Raw genomic sequence first — 17,569 nt, forward strand, 5'->3', positions numbered from 1 at the left:
CTCCATGTAGAATTATGGACTCTAAACTTCATCAATCGTAGGCATTGTAAAGAATTAGTAGATTTTTACTATCAATGATGCTAAGTTGTCATGGTTTCTCTTTATTTAAAAAAAACTCACACAAAAGAAAATATATTACAATAGCACTTTTGAGTTTCAACAATGGTAGAATGCTTAGGCATTTTGGGATGGTGCAGTTAACTAGGCCGGGGACACTCTGAAAGTATCCACAATATTCTCTTTTGGGATGGTGCAGTTAACTAGGCCGGGGACACTCTGAAAGTATTCACAATATTCTCTTTTCTATTATCTTAAGGAAGAGTTTCACAAAGCTTCCACTTGGCAAGAATTTGGAAGTTCGGGAAGAAAAGGAGGAGGTTTGGGTAAAATTTGAATTTGAAGTCTGAAAAGAAGTGCTAAGCAGGAGTTGCCCACTAGTACTAATAATTAACAAGTTGGCCCACTCTACGCAGAGAGACTGCATTGGCACGGATTTTGGAGACTGCATTGGCACTGTTTTGAATACAAAATCATGCTTAAAAGTTTAAAAGTTGAGTTGCTCTAATTTTACGTCACCCTTGGGTGCATGCATGATAACCTCCTAAACGTGTTGTGGCTTCAACAGGCGAGTTACATTTTATTGTTGCAATCGTTCAAACAACAGCTTCAAGAACACGTTAGCACACAGGTCTCCCAGGCCATCTGTGCCTGCTCGGAAATCGAGGAAGCCCTTTACAATCTCACTGGTAAGCAGCATTAGGGTAAGCTACTATTGTGGTAATGTTGCAAGTCAAAGGATATGTAGAGATCTTGCTGAAGTTAAGCGAGGTTAAATAATTTAAATTATGTGCTTGATTGTGTTTACTGCAGGTGTACGTGTTGGAGTAGGAAATGGCTCTATGACGCAAGAAATTGATCTGGATAATGATTTGATTGTTTACAATTACTCGGAGCGTTTAGATAAAGCGCTTGTTGACCACGTTCGAAGAGAGCTAAAGAGCGAGCTGAAGAAGGCAAAGAAGCCATATTAAGCTTTGTAATCAATTTGACGTGACGATAGTGATTTGTGCAGGAATGAGTTTTAATCTCTTTTTGCAGGATTACCAATCAAAGCTTAAGGATGTGCGTGAGGAGATTCTGAGGAAGAGGCGTGCTGGTAAGCTCCCCGCAGACATAACACGCGTCTTGACAGACTGGTGGACTGCCCATTCCAACTGGCCTTACCCCACGGTATTTATATATATATTTTTGCCCTTCCTCAATTTTTTTTTGAATCTATTACTGTCATGCGTAAAAAATAATACCACGTGGATGCTAGGGAAAAGACTTGGCTAAAATTTTGATTTAACCTTAATGGTTTTGAAATGGAGGTGTTAATTGGTAAAGGATGTAGACGGATTGAACCTTAGTGGTTTTGAAATGGAGGTGTTAATTGGTAAAAGCATGTAGATGTTTTGTTTTTTGTTTTTTTTCCTTGCACAGATTGCACGCTACATTTAATAAATTCACAAGAATAATCATAACCTTAAAGCTTGATAATTTTGAAATGGAGGTGTTATAAATTCACAAGAAGAATCATAGCCTAAAAGCTTTTGGAAATGCTAATTGGTAAAGCACAACAAGATTAAATAAGAGCTATGGCCGCGAGCACATCTGCACGCATAACGAAGAAAAAGAGAGATTTAAAAATTGTTATGCACGGTGAGTTACACAGCCAGATGCATGGCTTGGTGCCTGCCACCATGAGTAGGGCTATGCAGGTGGCCAGTTGGCCGCACAAATGGTCATGCATATGGCTACGTGTATGGCCGCGTTACTATAATAGCATATATGGCCACACCTACGCCCACAATAAGAAAACAAAGAGCTCTCCTTGAGGCTACACCATATATCCTACAAGGGAAGCTCTCGGTCTTGGTATGCCATGTGACGAGTGCCCAATTAAAGCATATCCGTAGTCTCCAAAAAGTACTCAACATAACTAAAGTAGAGACATACTTGCAAATAAACAAGACATTTGAACAAATTCACATGTACATTTATGAAACTATTTAGTTCAAAAAGACATGGCCTGCACAAAATTGAAAACACAAAATTGAAAGAGACTAGGACTAGGCACTAGGGCATCCTCTTGATTATCCCCGTATTGCTCTTCCTCATCTTCTGGATCTTCTTGGTCTCCCTTCACATCCATGCATCAAAAAAGAGTACACGCCCTTCATTAATGTATGTACAATTCTACTAATATCATTTAGTTACTCATCTCTTCTTTAGCAAATGCCCCTATTACTTGAGTCCACTGATCTTGTGTGATGATCTCGGTATCTAGAAAATGATTCCAAGCATCTATATCACAAATGGTTGCTATGGTAATTGACCTCTACTTTCCATGGTCGATGACCCATAATTTCCTCCTATATATAAGAGACAAGAGAAATTTAGCCACAGATTTAACATAAAAGATAGGAGTTTCGTAGTGGAGTGTACTTATGAATCTATCTTTCCATGAATCCTTCTTAGTTGGCCCCCACCGTCCTGCTCCCTGCTTGTTGGAGTTACACTTGGTGTGTTGTGGGACTGTTGGGAAAATATGGTCCCAGCACTCACTTCATGCAATGCATGGAGCCACTCTTTTTCACTTGGTGTGTTGTGGACTATTGGGGGAATAAGGTCCTAGTGCTCAGTTCATGCAATGCCTCACTTCATGCAACGCATGGAGGCACTCCCTTTCATGTATCCCCCTTGTAGGGCCATGATTTTTGGAATCTTTTGCCCTTGCATTCTTACAAATGCGAGACCTCTTGTTGTTGACCAATATTATGTAACGGATTCGGAACCAATCATGCAAAAAAATGATAGTTCTTTAGATTGGGAAAGCACTCATGTAGAGTGGTAGATGTAGTCGAGGTTGTCCCTGTGCCTTCTATCGTTAAAGTCGATGTTAAGTCGATGAAGCTATTCTTGTATGTACTATTACATAATTGCTTCAACTGGGTATCCACAAGGGTACCGTCTACATCCATAATAGGCCCCCTTGTGTACTGTGAGACACGATAGTAAAGGCCCTCCTCATTGGCCTTGAGCATGGCCAAAGCAGGAGAGGCTATCGCTACCACAGACCCTTCGTCACTACGTCGACAATGTCTAGACTCCTTCGAGCTCGGGGACCCACCACTATGTTGGCAGCATCCAACAGAGGTTGACTCACGAGGCTCTTATAATGGTGTGTATGTGTCATGAGGAGATTGAAAATTGCTCAAAGCATTGTGGACGACTACAAAGTGTGTGCTATTGTTTGTGGTACCATGGGTGGCACACTTGTAAACTGTGGTACCATGGGTAACACACTTGTAAACTGTGGTGAGGGATAGTAAGACCTAGGTGTGGTGTTAATACACAAATGAGCCATCTCCTTAGGGGTGTACCTTGTCCATCTCCTTAGGGGTATACCTTGTGGTAATGTCTTGCGACGAGAGGCAAGCCATCTCCTCCTCCTGTATCAATACAATCACAGCATCGTGCGGTCTGTCTCAGAATACTTGTGAGAAAACAAAATGAATAGATTGACTTGAAAAACTAAAAAATGTAAGACGGATAGATTGATATGAAAAATGAATCCCCTCCTATATGTGATACAATCTCAACACCGTGGGGTCTATCTGAACAAGGATTTGTGAAGAGGAGGGTACATGTGGAGAAAGAAAAACAAATACATTGACATGAAAAACTAAAAAAGCAAGACAAATAGTAAAGTATAAAGGTGTAGAGAGAAGCTTTATGTGCTATAAAGAAGCCCATATAGGTATTCATTATTGGGGTAGTACCACCACCACTAGAACCTAATGGGGTGTAAGACGGCTTCGAAATCTGGTTTCCATATGGAGGTGGGGACGATGAATTGCCCATTGCTTGCTACACAAAAATAAAAAGAAGACAAGGCATACTAATACAGATTTAGTGGTACCCAAACCACATATGCATTAAATAGATGGTTCTACTTCTAGATAGCATTTTCCCATTATACCTTTTAAGGCTATTTTTGAATGTAACTATATATTTGTGTGTCTCCCTCTCTCTCTCTCTCTCTCTATGTATAAAGCTTTTTTTGCATGTAGATTATGCATAAATCTTTCGCATGTAGCTTAGCCATAGTGATCTCTATGCATATAGCTTATGACTTTGCATATAGATTTAATGCCTAGAGGTATATGTATAGAGCATGCATAAGAGATACATTTAGAGATATATATAAGGTGATGATATGTGTAGAGCTATATAGGGGTGATGCATAAGAGATACATGTAGAACTATATATAAGGTAATGCATAAGAAATATGTGAAGAGCTATATACAAGATGACACATAGAGGTATATATATAAGCTGTAGTTCTAATGCACAAGAGCTTATGCATAATCTCTAGCTCTAATTCTCAACGCATAAGAATTTAAGCATTGTCTCTTGTGCACTATGCACAAGAGCTCTTATGCATAAGATCTTGGTGTTAATGTATTAAAGCTAATGCAAAAGCTATTATGTGTAAGAGAAGAGCTAATGTATAAGCTCTTACATCATGTAAGAAATCATAAGAGCTAATCTATAAGCTCTTACACATAATATTAAAGCCACGATACCTACGACTTGGGCTTGGTATGACATGACTTGGGCTTGGCCTCATGCATTATGCATAGAGTCATTTGTACATGTTCTCTTATATGTTATACATAGGAATATAGATGCCCTTTTATACATTATACATAATATCTATACTTAAGAGCTTATGCAATTTCTCTTATATATAATATGTATTATGCATGTACACACTTGGGCATAATGCATGCACACTTAAGTATAAGTTCTTATGCATTACACCTAGAAGCTTGTGCATAATGCTTTATGTATAAGAGCTTTTGCGTAATGCATAAGATCGTATTCCTAACATTCTCTTATGAACATTGCTTAATAGATTTATTACAGAAAAACATGTTCATTCTTCTTAACCACAATCTATGAGAGTGAAGCAAAATAGGAGATAAGGTAGTGGTGGAAGCATACCTTTTGGAATGCCCACGCGGGAGAAGAGAAGCCCACGATGCATGTGTCTAAGAAGAATATCCAATAATGCTTGCTACACAAAAAGAAGAAGAAGACAAGGCATAAATGCAAAGTTACTGGTTTCCCAAACCACATATATACGAATACAAGATCACTACAACAAACCGCATATATATGAAGTTAGTGGTTTCCCAAATCGCATATATACAAATACAAGATCCCTACAATAAACAAAGATCGCAACCGTGTAAAGAGCCACAAAAATTTCAAAGGATCTATAAATGGAAAAAAGCATCCATGCTTCTATAAGCATTGAAAAAAGCAGCCATGCTTCTATAAGCATGGCTATTGACGCAGCTACCAGCATAGAGCTACAACAATGTCAATAACCGCATGAATAGTTGCATCAATACCTGCATGTATAGCAGCAACATAGCTGCATGTATAGTAGCATATATAAACACACATGGATATAGCCACGTACTATGAAAAACATGGAGACAAAGGCTTTATGGGTTTTGTGCATAAGATTTAAAAAATGATTACATGCATAATAAAAAAATTCTCCCAAGCACTCGGGGTGCACCATAAACAAGTGCTCTTACCTTAATTTAGAGGAACAGAGTTTTTGTTAAAAGACAAGTTCCAATCTACAAGCAAAAGCACAAAAAAAAAACAAATTAGAGCTATTCATAAACAAACAGGTGAAGACAAGTGAGAAGAATAAGAAAAAGAAGAAGACAAGAATAAATATTTAAGTATGCATGCACATAGAAATTAAAACAAAGGGGAGAGAAAAGAGAATATAAACTCTTATATTAGCCACATGAAACTATGAAAGCACTTAAATGAAGGAGAAGAGCATGAGTTTCATGCTTGAGGTCCGTGAGGGGCTTGAGGTATAGAACATGAAGGCAGGAGAGAAACACGTTTAACACACAGGTTTTTGGAAGAACAAAGAAAGGATGCGCGTCGAGTGAGAGAATTGAATTTATCCCAAAACACGACTATACATGCATGCATAGCCACACAACTATAGCCACATACAGGGGAAAAAAATCATGTTGCATGTAGTCATGACTCTCTCACTATGCCACATGGCTACATCACGCAACTATACCATCATCCTCTTGTAGTCAATGCGACCTTAAGCGCACAAAGACAAGGCTACGGAGGTAAGCCTTATTCCTATTGCTATTGTTACATGGATTGTGTGTGTATGTATGTAGGTGTGTGAATGTGTGTAGATGTGTGTAGTTTGTTGGTGCAAGATTCCTTGTATACTTTTTAGAGTATTTGTCTTGAGTGGATCCCTCCATGCCTCATCTATGGATAAATGAGGAGGATTTCTAGATGGCATCTCATGAGCCACAAGGGAAGAGAAAAATATGCACTATAACTTGAGCTATGATTGAAAAGCTAAACACATTTTGTATAGTCAATGCTCCCTTCATAACCAATCGGGTGGAAAGGTATACAATAGCAAAGACAAGGAGACAATTTGAAAGAGTTACTTTCATGAGAGAAAATGCTAGGATAGGCAAATGTAAGGTGTCTTTCCTTGCTGAACTAGGTCTGTTTTGAAAGAATCCTACCATTTATTGGCTTCATGAGATGAGATGTCAAGGGTATATATTGAAGGCAAAGAGGTCACGGTGGAGGAGTGGTTTTATGCAAGACGGTGTCTTTCTAAGAGATGTGTTTGAACTCTTTTTTGTATTTTTCATGATGTAGCTAGTCCTTCTCATATGCACTCTTTTTTTCATTGTACTATACTTTGTCCTTCTCATATGCACTCTTTTATTCATTGTACTATACTTTGTACAATGTCATTTGGTCAAAGGGGAGGCATTTTGACACTCACGAAGAAATACACAATTGTGGGGTCATGGGCAGACTTGCTTGGGTGATAAGCACTATTGTGGCATTATCGCAGACATCCTTAAATTTAGATCATGAACTTTTAAGGTCTTTGATTTTGATGTCAAGTGGTTTTTGGAGCTCATATGTAGAGTTGCTAATGCAACAACAAGGCAAGTGGCTTGAGGAGCCCATAGGTAGAGGTCCTAATGCAAGTGCCTAAGCAGATAGACTCTACAAGGCTTTGGAGATCCAGTAGGATACTCTAGTTTTTCTTATCTATTGTGAACTGGTAAAATTTTAAACATATCTATATGTGAGCTTCAATATTTAACTTAACTTCATTTGCTTGGGCGTTAAGAAGATTCTTTTGATCTTAGAAGGTTGTGTTCCATCGCAATATATCAATGAACCAAGATGGTGGCATATGTTGTGCAAGTTACTCCTCCTAGAAAGGCCATTTTCCAAGATCTTGACATCAAAGTCATGGAGTATGTGGAGCTGTGGATGCACATCATTAAGTCATCAATGCAAATGAGGAGGAGGCCACAGAGAATTAAAATGAGGTGGTCGGTTTCTTAGGTGTTAAGAAAACTCTATTAATGTCATGTTTCGTCTCAATATATCAATGAACTGAGATGGTGGCAGGTAGTGCAAGTTACTCCTTATGGAAATGCCATTTTCCAAGGTCTTAACATCGAAGTCATAGAGAAAATGGAGGTGTGCATGCACATCATTGAGTCAATGCAAATGAGGAGGTGGCCATGGAGGATGCAAATAAGGCTAATAATGCAAATGAGGAGGACAATGATGAGGAAGGCCACGAGGAGGATGATCTTGACATCGATGATGATGATTCACATAGTGGAATCAACCTTCTTATTAATCTTCATTCCATGCATCTTGAGGTGGACGAACAAACTTGTGAAGACCTAGTAGAGGATGGGATTAACATGTAGTTTTGTATAAATTAGGTGTCTTTTGTATGAGAAATGTGATATTTTGCTCTTTCCCATATACTACAGATCATGAATCTAATGCATTGCCAAATGCACAGCTAGATGTACGACCACATGCGTGGCCACACAAGGATCTACTGGGTGTGTGTGGTCGCATAACTGACTGTGTGTCTGGTCACATGTGTGGCCATGCATGTTTGGCTACACATTTGGCCATGCTCGCTTCTAATTTTCTTGCCTCTCTCCTCTCTTGTGTGGCTATGCATCTACTTGGCCCGGTTTTTTGCTTAGATTCTCTTTCCTTTCTCCTCCGCTATGTGGCCACTACCTCTTTCTCTTATAGTGAAGGATGTAGTTGGTTTTTTCTCTTTTATATGGATTAAATTCTAGAGATTTAACAGATTTGCAAAAAGAACAATCTTAACCTTTTTTATTTCATTTTTGTTTCCTTGTTATTATCAACACTTTCTTAAGAATAATGTTAGTATGAAACAAGTGGTAGGATTTTCTACAGTAAGGTAGGTTGATTTGATAATAAGAAGCCTATATCATTCTTTCATAATGGATAAGTCCATGATCAATTGAAGAAAGTGAAGATTTAATTAATAAGGAATGAAGTTTCAAAAGAGACAATTGAGTTTGGATTACTAGCTAGATTATCCACGTATATGAGCTATTATAAATACAATCAAGGACATACGTTCTAGCATAAATATATGATCTATTATAAATACAATTAAGGATAGACATTCTAGCATAAACCATCACTCTCTTATATATTGTCCATGAAACTAATGATTCAAGCCAATGGGCTACTCATGTGCAAAATATCTACCTAAGTCACATTCAATTGTTCTTCGATGACAATGTGAAGACAAAGCTTTTCAAGTTTGTATGGCCCAAAAATATGAGGGTTTCAAAGAGATCCACTTGCACTTAGAAATAATATCAATTGCTCATGCTGAGTTCTAGATGATTGTGCTACTAAAATTTTACAAAAGTGTCAAAGACTAGTATACTTTAACGCTTTGAAACATTGGTGGCTGATGTTGATTAAACCATAAAAAATGATAGGCTAAAAACGTCAACCACTCTGATTTTCCACCTATGGCAATAGTACAAAATAATACAAAAGAGAAGCCATAAATCAACGATTGGATTTCAACATTGCCATTACTAAAAAAAACACACCTTGAGAAATCATAGACATGTTCACATTGCTGAAAAACAATAATAGGCATTTAGAAATCATAGACATGTACACATTGCTTTAAACAATAACACACCTTGAGAACTCATAGACATGTACAAATTGCTTGAAATAACACCACACTCTGAGAAATCACATACATGTACACATTGTTTAAAACATCAACACATCTTGAGAAATCATAAACTTGTAGAAATTTCTTAAAATATCAACACACCTTGAGAACTCATAGACATGTACACATCAAATAGAAAGCACATAGTATATAGTCATAAAGTTCAAAACATATTAAGAAAACATAGTCAAGATCTACTAGAACTACCTAATAATCTCACAAAATAATAACTATGTATCTATTCCCACCTTGCACTCCATTCATGTCACCATTTAGTTGTCTCCATTTTGTAGGATTTGTGGTCCTCATTTTTAGGGTCTTTACTTTATTGTAAGACATTTCACAAAACATGAGAGTTGCAACATTACATGCATGTACTAATGATTGAAAATATATAAATAATAATAACAATATGTAATTCATGGCATGGCATTTGGTTCTTCTATAGTCATATTAATGGCATGGTGTTTGGGTCTTCTATAGTCATATTCTTAGAATTTGAGGAAGTTTTAGAGGAAAGAAGAGAATGATTAATTCCATGATAAAATATTTGAGATAATGTAAACTTTGTCTCAGAAGGACTTAACAAAAATAATGAACAGAAAATCATGACAATAGTTTCATAAATTTATCACTTAGGTGTCACTATTACAGGCGGGGTTGACGTTCAATGTTTTTTCTAACAAAAATGAACATGTACAAAATCTCCTAAAGCATCGATATGCACACAAAAAAAGCGTCAATATCACCGGTCAAAATACACGTGTATATATGCGTCGAAATCCGCACATTGGTAAAAATGTCGAGAACAAAACATATTTTATAACTATTATTTTGACGCATATTATGACACCGATTAACGACTTTTATTATGACTATTATTTTAACACTTACAAAACGACGTCTATTTCGACAAATGTAGTTTTTTTTTAATAATGGTACACCCAAGTGGAGTCCTGCACTTGAATGTACCAGTATACCACTTTACAGAGTACTTCCCTATTGTATACTCAAAATTCACAAAACATAAATTTTTATTAAGTAGAAGAAGTTACATAGCTCATGAAGCCGACAAAAATATGTACACAAAATATGCTCACATAGATCCGACAAAAATGTATGTAGAGGCCCGACTGCTGTACATAGAACCTAATCAACATTGTTGCCCTCAAGGTTTGGCGCTGCTCCCTACAAAAGAGTATTCATAAGGCAAAAACTTAGAAATGACAAGTGAGGAAAAAACTATTTAATGGGTGGAAAATGTAGAGGTTTACAATGTTCACCACATCCGTCCAGTTCATGTTCACGTCCTCTCACTGAAGTTGCTCGAGGAGGGCATACGTCTTGTGCATTAGGGTACCTTTCCTCCACATCACTTGTTGTACCACCAACCACTCTTTTGCTGAAGCATGAAGCATGAATACTTATTAACAAAAATGAAATGCCCATTATGCGAAGAAAATTGAGATGATACTATTAACACTTATAAAGTACGTGTGGAAAGCATCCCAGCTACCACTTTCAAGATAGAAGCTCCCTATGCTCTCCATTCGTTTTGTTGCCTCCTCCTCCTTCTTATACCTTTGGGGATTTGCATTGTGCTTTCTACACTCCTCTTCCCAAATCTCTTGTGTACAATTCCAAGGATTTTCTACCCCTATCTTTACCTTGCGTGTGATGTCATTACGCTAGTGCTTCATCACTTTCACCATGTGATCTTTTATCCATCTAGGATGGACCTCTTCACTACTTTGTGCTAGCATAAACTCACTTTTAATTTGAGCAACAACTCGTTTCTTCTTTGCACTATCAATTTTATGCCATGTAGTCATGCAATCGAGGGTAAAGACTATATGGCATAACTTGCAGATTCGAGACATCTTGCTGCCAACATTATCTAGGGCCAAATTTCTATCCACTACGTGGTATCAGGAACGAGTTGGATTAGGGATAGAGGGGTTTGTGTCAAAGCGGCAGGATGAGCATGAGTGTGGTGTCCCCTCACAACTAGCAATGGGTAGGTGCTTGCGGCACTGAGGGGAAGATGCATCTATGGAGTCACCAGCACAACAACAACCCATGGAGCAATCTCATCTTCTATGACTGGAAGTAGTCAAGCGAGCCATGGGGAGGGTTTGTGTGACATGCCATGGAGTTTTTGAGGGCGTGGCCTATGTGGTGGTCAGCCTTGATGGCTGTGGAGAAGGGACAAAACCGCCCCCAAAATAGGCTTGAGCCATAGCCCCTTGCTCAGGACTCAATTGGGACATGCAATGATAAAACTAGCTTAGGGAAATTGCTTGTGCGAAGAGGCATGGTGGATAGATTGGGGCTCTATGCGGGTGTCTAGCGTGGTGTATAATCCATGGTATAGTCCACACACCTACAAAACAAACATAAATAAAACACAACATATTAGCTAATTTTGAAAATCACACACACCCCACCCCACACCACATATATAATAAAAAACATTAAGCTCTATGCATAGAGCTTAATGCAAGTATTAAGATCTATGCATAGAGCTTAATCAATGCATGCATTAAGCTCTATGCAAAGATCTTAATCTATGCATTAAGCCTATGCATAGAGGTAAACCTAAGCTAAATCTAGACCCATCACCCAAGTGTGCAATAAAGTAAAAACACGTTGTAAGCAATCAAAAGAAGAAGAGATCTTATCACTCTTATGTGAAGCTGAAAGAGAGGAGTAGTGCAAGAGCTGCAAAACAAAAGAGGAAACAACACAAGAATGTTGTAAGAGAATAATTCTTAAAGCTTAAACAAAAGAGGTATGTTGTGATATTAAAACATTGTTGAGACCGTCTACAATACTACTTAGACAGGCACAGTGGACAATGCTCCTTTTGGATGATAGCTTCTGAGGACTTTCCACATGCTCCCCACTACTAAAGCCAAAGGAAATTTCTCTTTTACAAGAGAAGGATAGTGAAAAGATTGAGGGTTCCCCCTCCACTATAACCACCTACTCGCGGCGGATAACCTCTTAACTTAACCAGCATTCTAGATGGCCTACAATAATGTCCCATATCTTTATACATAAGCCCTATGCAGAGAGATTTATGCATAAGGCTTATGTATAAGCTTCCTTAAGGCTTAAGATGAATGTAATATGGCTAACCCTAAATTATTACATGAATAAGAGAGATTATCTCAACAATGTCAAGCCGAAGGACAGGACAACAATGCAAGACCTACAAAACATAACATGAGAAAAAGCGATTAGTAACAATTTGCAAAGAGTTTGAAGCTTATGCATAAGCTCTCTTTGCATAAGCTTAAGATCTCTATTCACTAAGCTCTATGTATAAGCTTAAGCATTATTTTGATGGTTATCTATAAGCCTTAATAAGCAAAAGCCTTATGAATAAGCCTTAAGCATAGGTTTAAGCTTAAGCCTTAAGCATAGACTTATGCATAGAGCTTGAGCATAATGCTTAAGCTTATGCATAAGCTCTCTTTGCATAAAGAGCTCTATGCATAGATCTTAATCTACGCATTAAGCTCTATGCATAGAGCTTAACACATGCATTAAGCTTAATGCATAGATTAAGATGTATGCATAGAGCTTAATGCATAAATTAAGCTCTATGCATAGATCTGAACTCATAGATTAATCTCCATGCATAGAGCTTAATCTATGCATCAAGCTCTATGCATAGAGCTTAATCCATGCATTAAGCTTAAGCTAGATGCATGCATGCTTAAGTTTAAGCTAATCCTAAATCCCAGCACCCAAGGGTGCAATAATCAAAAGCAAGGCAAATAACAAATCAAAAACAAGAGAAAAGGAGAAGGGTTACATGGAATCTTAGCAAATTAGAAGCTACAAAACAAACAAAAAACATAGCATGTTAGCCCCCACACACATACAAAAAATCGAAAGCAAGAAAAGGATGGAGTAAGGGCATAAGTTTAGGATTTAGGGATTGGGGAGGTGAGAGGAGAAAATTTGTAGAAATTTTGGGGAGAGAATAGAACCTGCAAACAAACAAAAAACACAGCATGTTAGCCCACACATACGAAAACTTGAAAGCAAGAAAAGAATGGGGGAAGGGCTTAGATTTAGGGTTTAGGGATGGAAGAGGTGAGATCAGAGAACCTGCAAAAGTTTGGGGAGAGAGGACTTTCCTGCTGAATTTTTTAAAACGCTGCGAATGAGGCGTCGCAGTTCTGGTAAATTTTCTCGAGTCGAAATCGACGTCAATACTGAGGTCGAGCTAATCGTCAATAAAAGCATCGAAACAAAATCTTATTTTGACGTTTATATCGATTCTCATTTTGAAATTTATTTACAACGTTTATATCAACACTAATTTCGACGTTTATTTACGATGTTTATATCGACGATGTGCCCACCGTTGAAACTAGGCATCGAACATAGGTCATCCTGTAGTAGTGTGTAAGGTAGTCTATATCATTTTAGAGCTTTGAGGAGAAGCATGTAGATCCACATATACATTCACCCCTTATATAAATTATAATAGTACCTATAAAACTCTTCAAGATTATCTCAATCATACTATATGACTACTAATATGAATCATGAAATCACCATACTTGCATCATTCTTGGCATCATTGGAAACATAATATTATTGTCAACTTTTCCTTGCCCACTTACATTCATCAAACACCAAATAACCTTAGAGCATATTACACCATAAAAATGTGCACACATTTGCATAATATCTTTTAAAAGTTAAAATTATGGAGAGATTCATCGCTTCCCTCAAAATGAGAAAGTGAAGAGTTTCTTCTATACACCAAATACAAAAATAACAGTGACCCTCAAGCCACTCACCAAAATCCCTTTCAAGTTCCATATTCCTTGCCATACTTTGTCGTAAGTCTTATAGTGGAACCCTTTGTGGGCTAGACATAGGCTTAAATATATAAAGTCCAACTATATTGGGTCTAAGGGGACTCCTTGCAACATTTTAGAAATAAGCTACAACAAAGCAAGGTCACATAGTACCTAAAACTTGGTACATAGACTACTAGTCCAATATCTATTATCTTTGTTTTATTTTCCCATTACACACATATTCCCAACTCATACAAATATCCATTTTACACTTGAACTTTACATCTATACAATTTGATCATTACTGCTTTATCGTCATATTTAAGCCCAAGCATAAAATGATACAAAGGCCAAGTCACTACAATTTAGTCTATTATTACAGTGGGGGCTATTAAGAGGCTAATATAAGTTTTAAAAGATGAGTTAACTTTAAAAGTTTCACAAAGCCACAATTATAGTAATATTGAGGTGTTGTAATAACTCTCACAATAACACTCATAAATAATGAGTCTGTAACCTTTTTATCATTTTATCATATGTTGCAATAAATGTCATAATTGACCAAAATTTCAAGGTTTATTGTGAAAATTATTGCAACTTTGAAAAGTGTGTACAAAATGGGACAAGCTACAAGTTCTTGGATGTTGCAATTGCTTGGATCTTGGTCTATTTTACTCCACGTGTGCAAAATAATTGTGTGTAAAATGGGACAAGTTGGAACTACTTGAAACTTGCTCCACTCTTGAAAAATTATTTACGTTTATAAAAATAAAATAAAAATCACATTCAACTAAAAAAATAACAAACCCATTCATTTTTGCTAAATGAAGATGAGAATTGACAATTATACACATAAAAAGTATCTACACATAAGAAAACCATAGTAAGGGTAAATAAGAAGAAAGGGTGCTAGGGTGAGTATTATATTTTTTGGCAAATGCAGATGATAATATGAACTTTACACATAACAAATACATATTAAAAGTAAATAATAAAAGGAAGAGGGAATGAAAACTCACTCAACTCAATGCCTGCCTCAAGGCAACTCATTGGGACTTCTCTCATGCGCACTTTGGAAGGCCACGTAGCTCAAGATTAAAAGAGCTGAATTTGCTAAAGCTGGGACTGGACAACATCAAAAATAAAAAAGCTAGACGATACTAATGCTGGCGAATGCTTAAAAATAATAAAGCTTGATGATGCTAAAGCTGAACGCATCACAATATAGCCCATCCTCTTGTTGTTCCATCACTACCTCAATGATAGTAAATCTGAACGCGTCATGATGGAGTCCATCCTCTTGTTGTTCCACCACTCCCTTGACGTTGGTAAAGCTGAAGACGTACACCTTTGGGAATAATGGCCTTGCAGTGAGTACCGACAATGGCTCATATCGAGCCTTTCCATACCGACAGTGGATGTGCGGCATCCTCATCGCCTTCCGTCTGGTGACACATGGTGGCTTTGCGTTCCCCCCATAGCTAGCAGCGCCCCTTCGAGCAATTCTACTTATCCCTATGTGAGGAGCTGCACGCGGATGCCTTTGGCTTTCGGTGCGCGAGAAGGCTACCCCCTTCGCTTTCATACTCGAGGGCATATTAGAGAGCTTGGAAGGGGTGTGCTCCAGCAATTCATAAGGCCTTCAAAGGCAAGAATCCATGTAGTTTTGTGCATGTAGTCTCCCTACACCTTGCCCACACACCAACACTATTATAGTCATGCTATAGTTAATTTTGATCAAATTATTCTGGTTAAAGGGCCAATTACACAGATTTAAAAGGAATATAGCTATTTGGGAAAGCACTGCAAATGCGAACAATGGAAAGCACAAGAGTGGTATTGAAACGAAATATGTTAACAAATCAAGGTTAGGTAGGCTTTGTTGTTGCCGCTATAGAACATTGCCATCGTAAAGAGGAAGACAATGTATATTTCCATACCGTGTACATATATTATAAAGTTTGTTGCATATGTGTTAGGATTCAGAAAGGCCACACCAAGTAATGCCCAGCTCCTGCACCCATGTGTACTTACGCTTTCGGCCGTCTTGTTTGAGGCGTCTGAGGCCAATGAAGTAGACGTTGATGTGCAGGTTGCGGTGATTGAGGAGGTAAAATTCATGTCTGGTCTTGCCATGGAAATACCTAGAAGCGGCGTTGCCTTTGTCTCTCGCTTTCCACACAGCAACAACAACAAAATAGTTAGTTTGGAATCACATCATGCACACGGCGTTGCCTTTGTCTCTCGCTTTCCACACAGCAACAGCAACAAAATAGTTAGTTTGGAATCACATCACGCACACGGATTTCGCACACACACAGATCATCATCAAGACCAGGTGCACTCCATGCTCTGAAACTTGCAAAACAAGATTATTTTTTAAAATTATTTTATCGTATTTTGTGTGATTGCTTGGGTAGCATACTTCGTGTAGTGTCGAGCATATTTGAAATGCTTGAATAAACATGAATTTGAAAGCATACCTGGAAGCAATGCTAGACTGACATCCACAAAATCGATGATCTTAAAGATTTAAGATTACCTCACAAATTAGAAAATTACAAATTCATTACCACATTTGAAAATGAGTTTTCCATTATGAATCATTACGTAGGACTAATGGGCCACCTTCAATACTGAAGGTGTTTTAGTCCACTGTCGATATTGAAAGTGCTAGTTGGGAAACGGGGGAAGGACACGTTCTCCTATGTTTATAAAATTTTGGGGAGAACTGTGGCAACTCCCTGCCATACTTTATGTATGTTTTTTTTATTACTTCACTCACACAAATGAGCACGAAAATCCTATAACTTGAGGAATGACATGTAACTCAGATTCAAATGTGGTAATGAATTTGGAATTATCTACCTTGCGATGTCCATCGATTCCTCTATCGAATATAATCATAGGCTTTATGTTCATGCTTGTTCGAGCTCTATAAGCTGTTCATATGAACTTCATAAAGACATGCATACGAAGAGGATGTGCTACAAAAATGGTATGGGTTGTAGTGTTCATCTTCATTCAAGCACTTTAAGATGTTTATACGTGAATGGAAGGACCTATGTTCTTTCAAAGTACGTTGACAATGCACAGGTGCAAGCAATCAACAAGATAAGGGTAGCCAAGCATTCTAGTTAACCTTTTCTTTCTGAGAAATAAGAAGAGCGATGGGAGCCATGGTTTGCTCCTCTAGCAGGGCACAACAAAATGACATCCCACTATTTCCTTGTGTTGTACTGCCACCACACCGTAGAGCCCCAGGTTATGCTTTGCTGGCTACTAGATTTAGACAAAGCCCTAGTATTATAGTGTCTCTGGCTCATGCCTCTACATCCAGCACTCTGTCGAAGGTGGCCCCTACTTTGTCAATGCCCATTTCATCATTGTTGCCTCTTTTCCATGTAGTCCTGCCACTCATGCACTCTTTCTCATCTGGCCTTCTCAATCCACTGTACTATACCCGGTGTACTCACCTCATGTTCTTCATGTACTTGCATCAAACTCATCTTGTAATTACTTACGTCTACTCATCTCCTCATTACT

At 37.9% G+C, this 17,569-nt stretch overlaps 1 protein-coding gene across 1 annotated transcript in view; it reads left to right on the top strand.

Annotated features, from left to right (window-relative positions):
• LOC147621407 (homeobox protein HD1-like) overlaps positions 1-17,569 on the top strand; it is a 31,457-nt gene that overhangs the window by 10,668 nt on the left and 3,220 nt on the right. Inside the window, exons 2-4 of the mRNA XM_086824453.1 lie at positions 626-746; positions 871-1,013; positions 1,099-1,230. Of these exons, the coding sequence (XP_086680579.1) occupies positions 626-746; positions 871-1,013; positions 1,099-1,230 (396 nt within the window). The remainder of the gene's footprint in view (positions 1-625; positions 747-870; positions 1,014-1,098; positions 1,231-17,569) is intronic.

The sequence above is a fragment of the Cibotium barometz genome, chromosome 30 (genome assembly GCF_041138505.1).
Source record: "Cibotium barometz isolate CiBa-2024 chromosome 30, ASM4113850v1, whole genome shotgun sequence".
Taxonomy (NCBI): domain Eukaryota; kingdom Viridiplantae; phylum Streptophyta; class Polypodiopsida; order Cyatheales; family Cibotiaceae; genus Cibotium; species Cibotium barometz.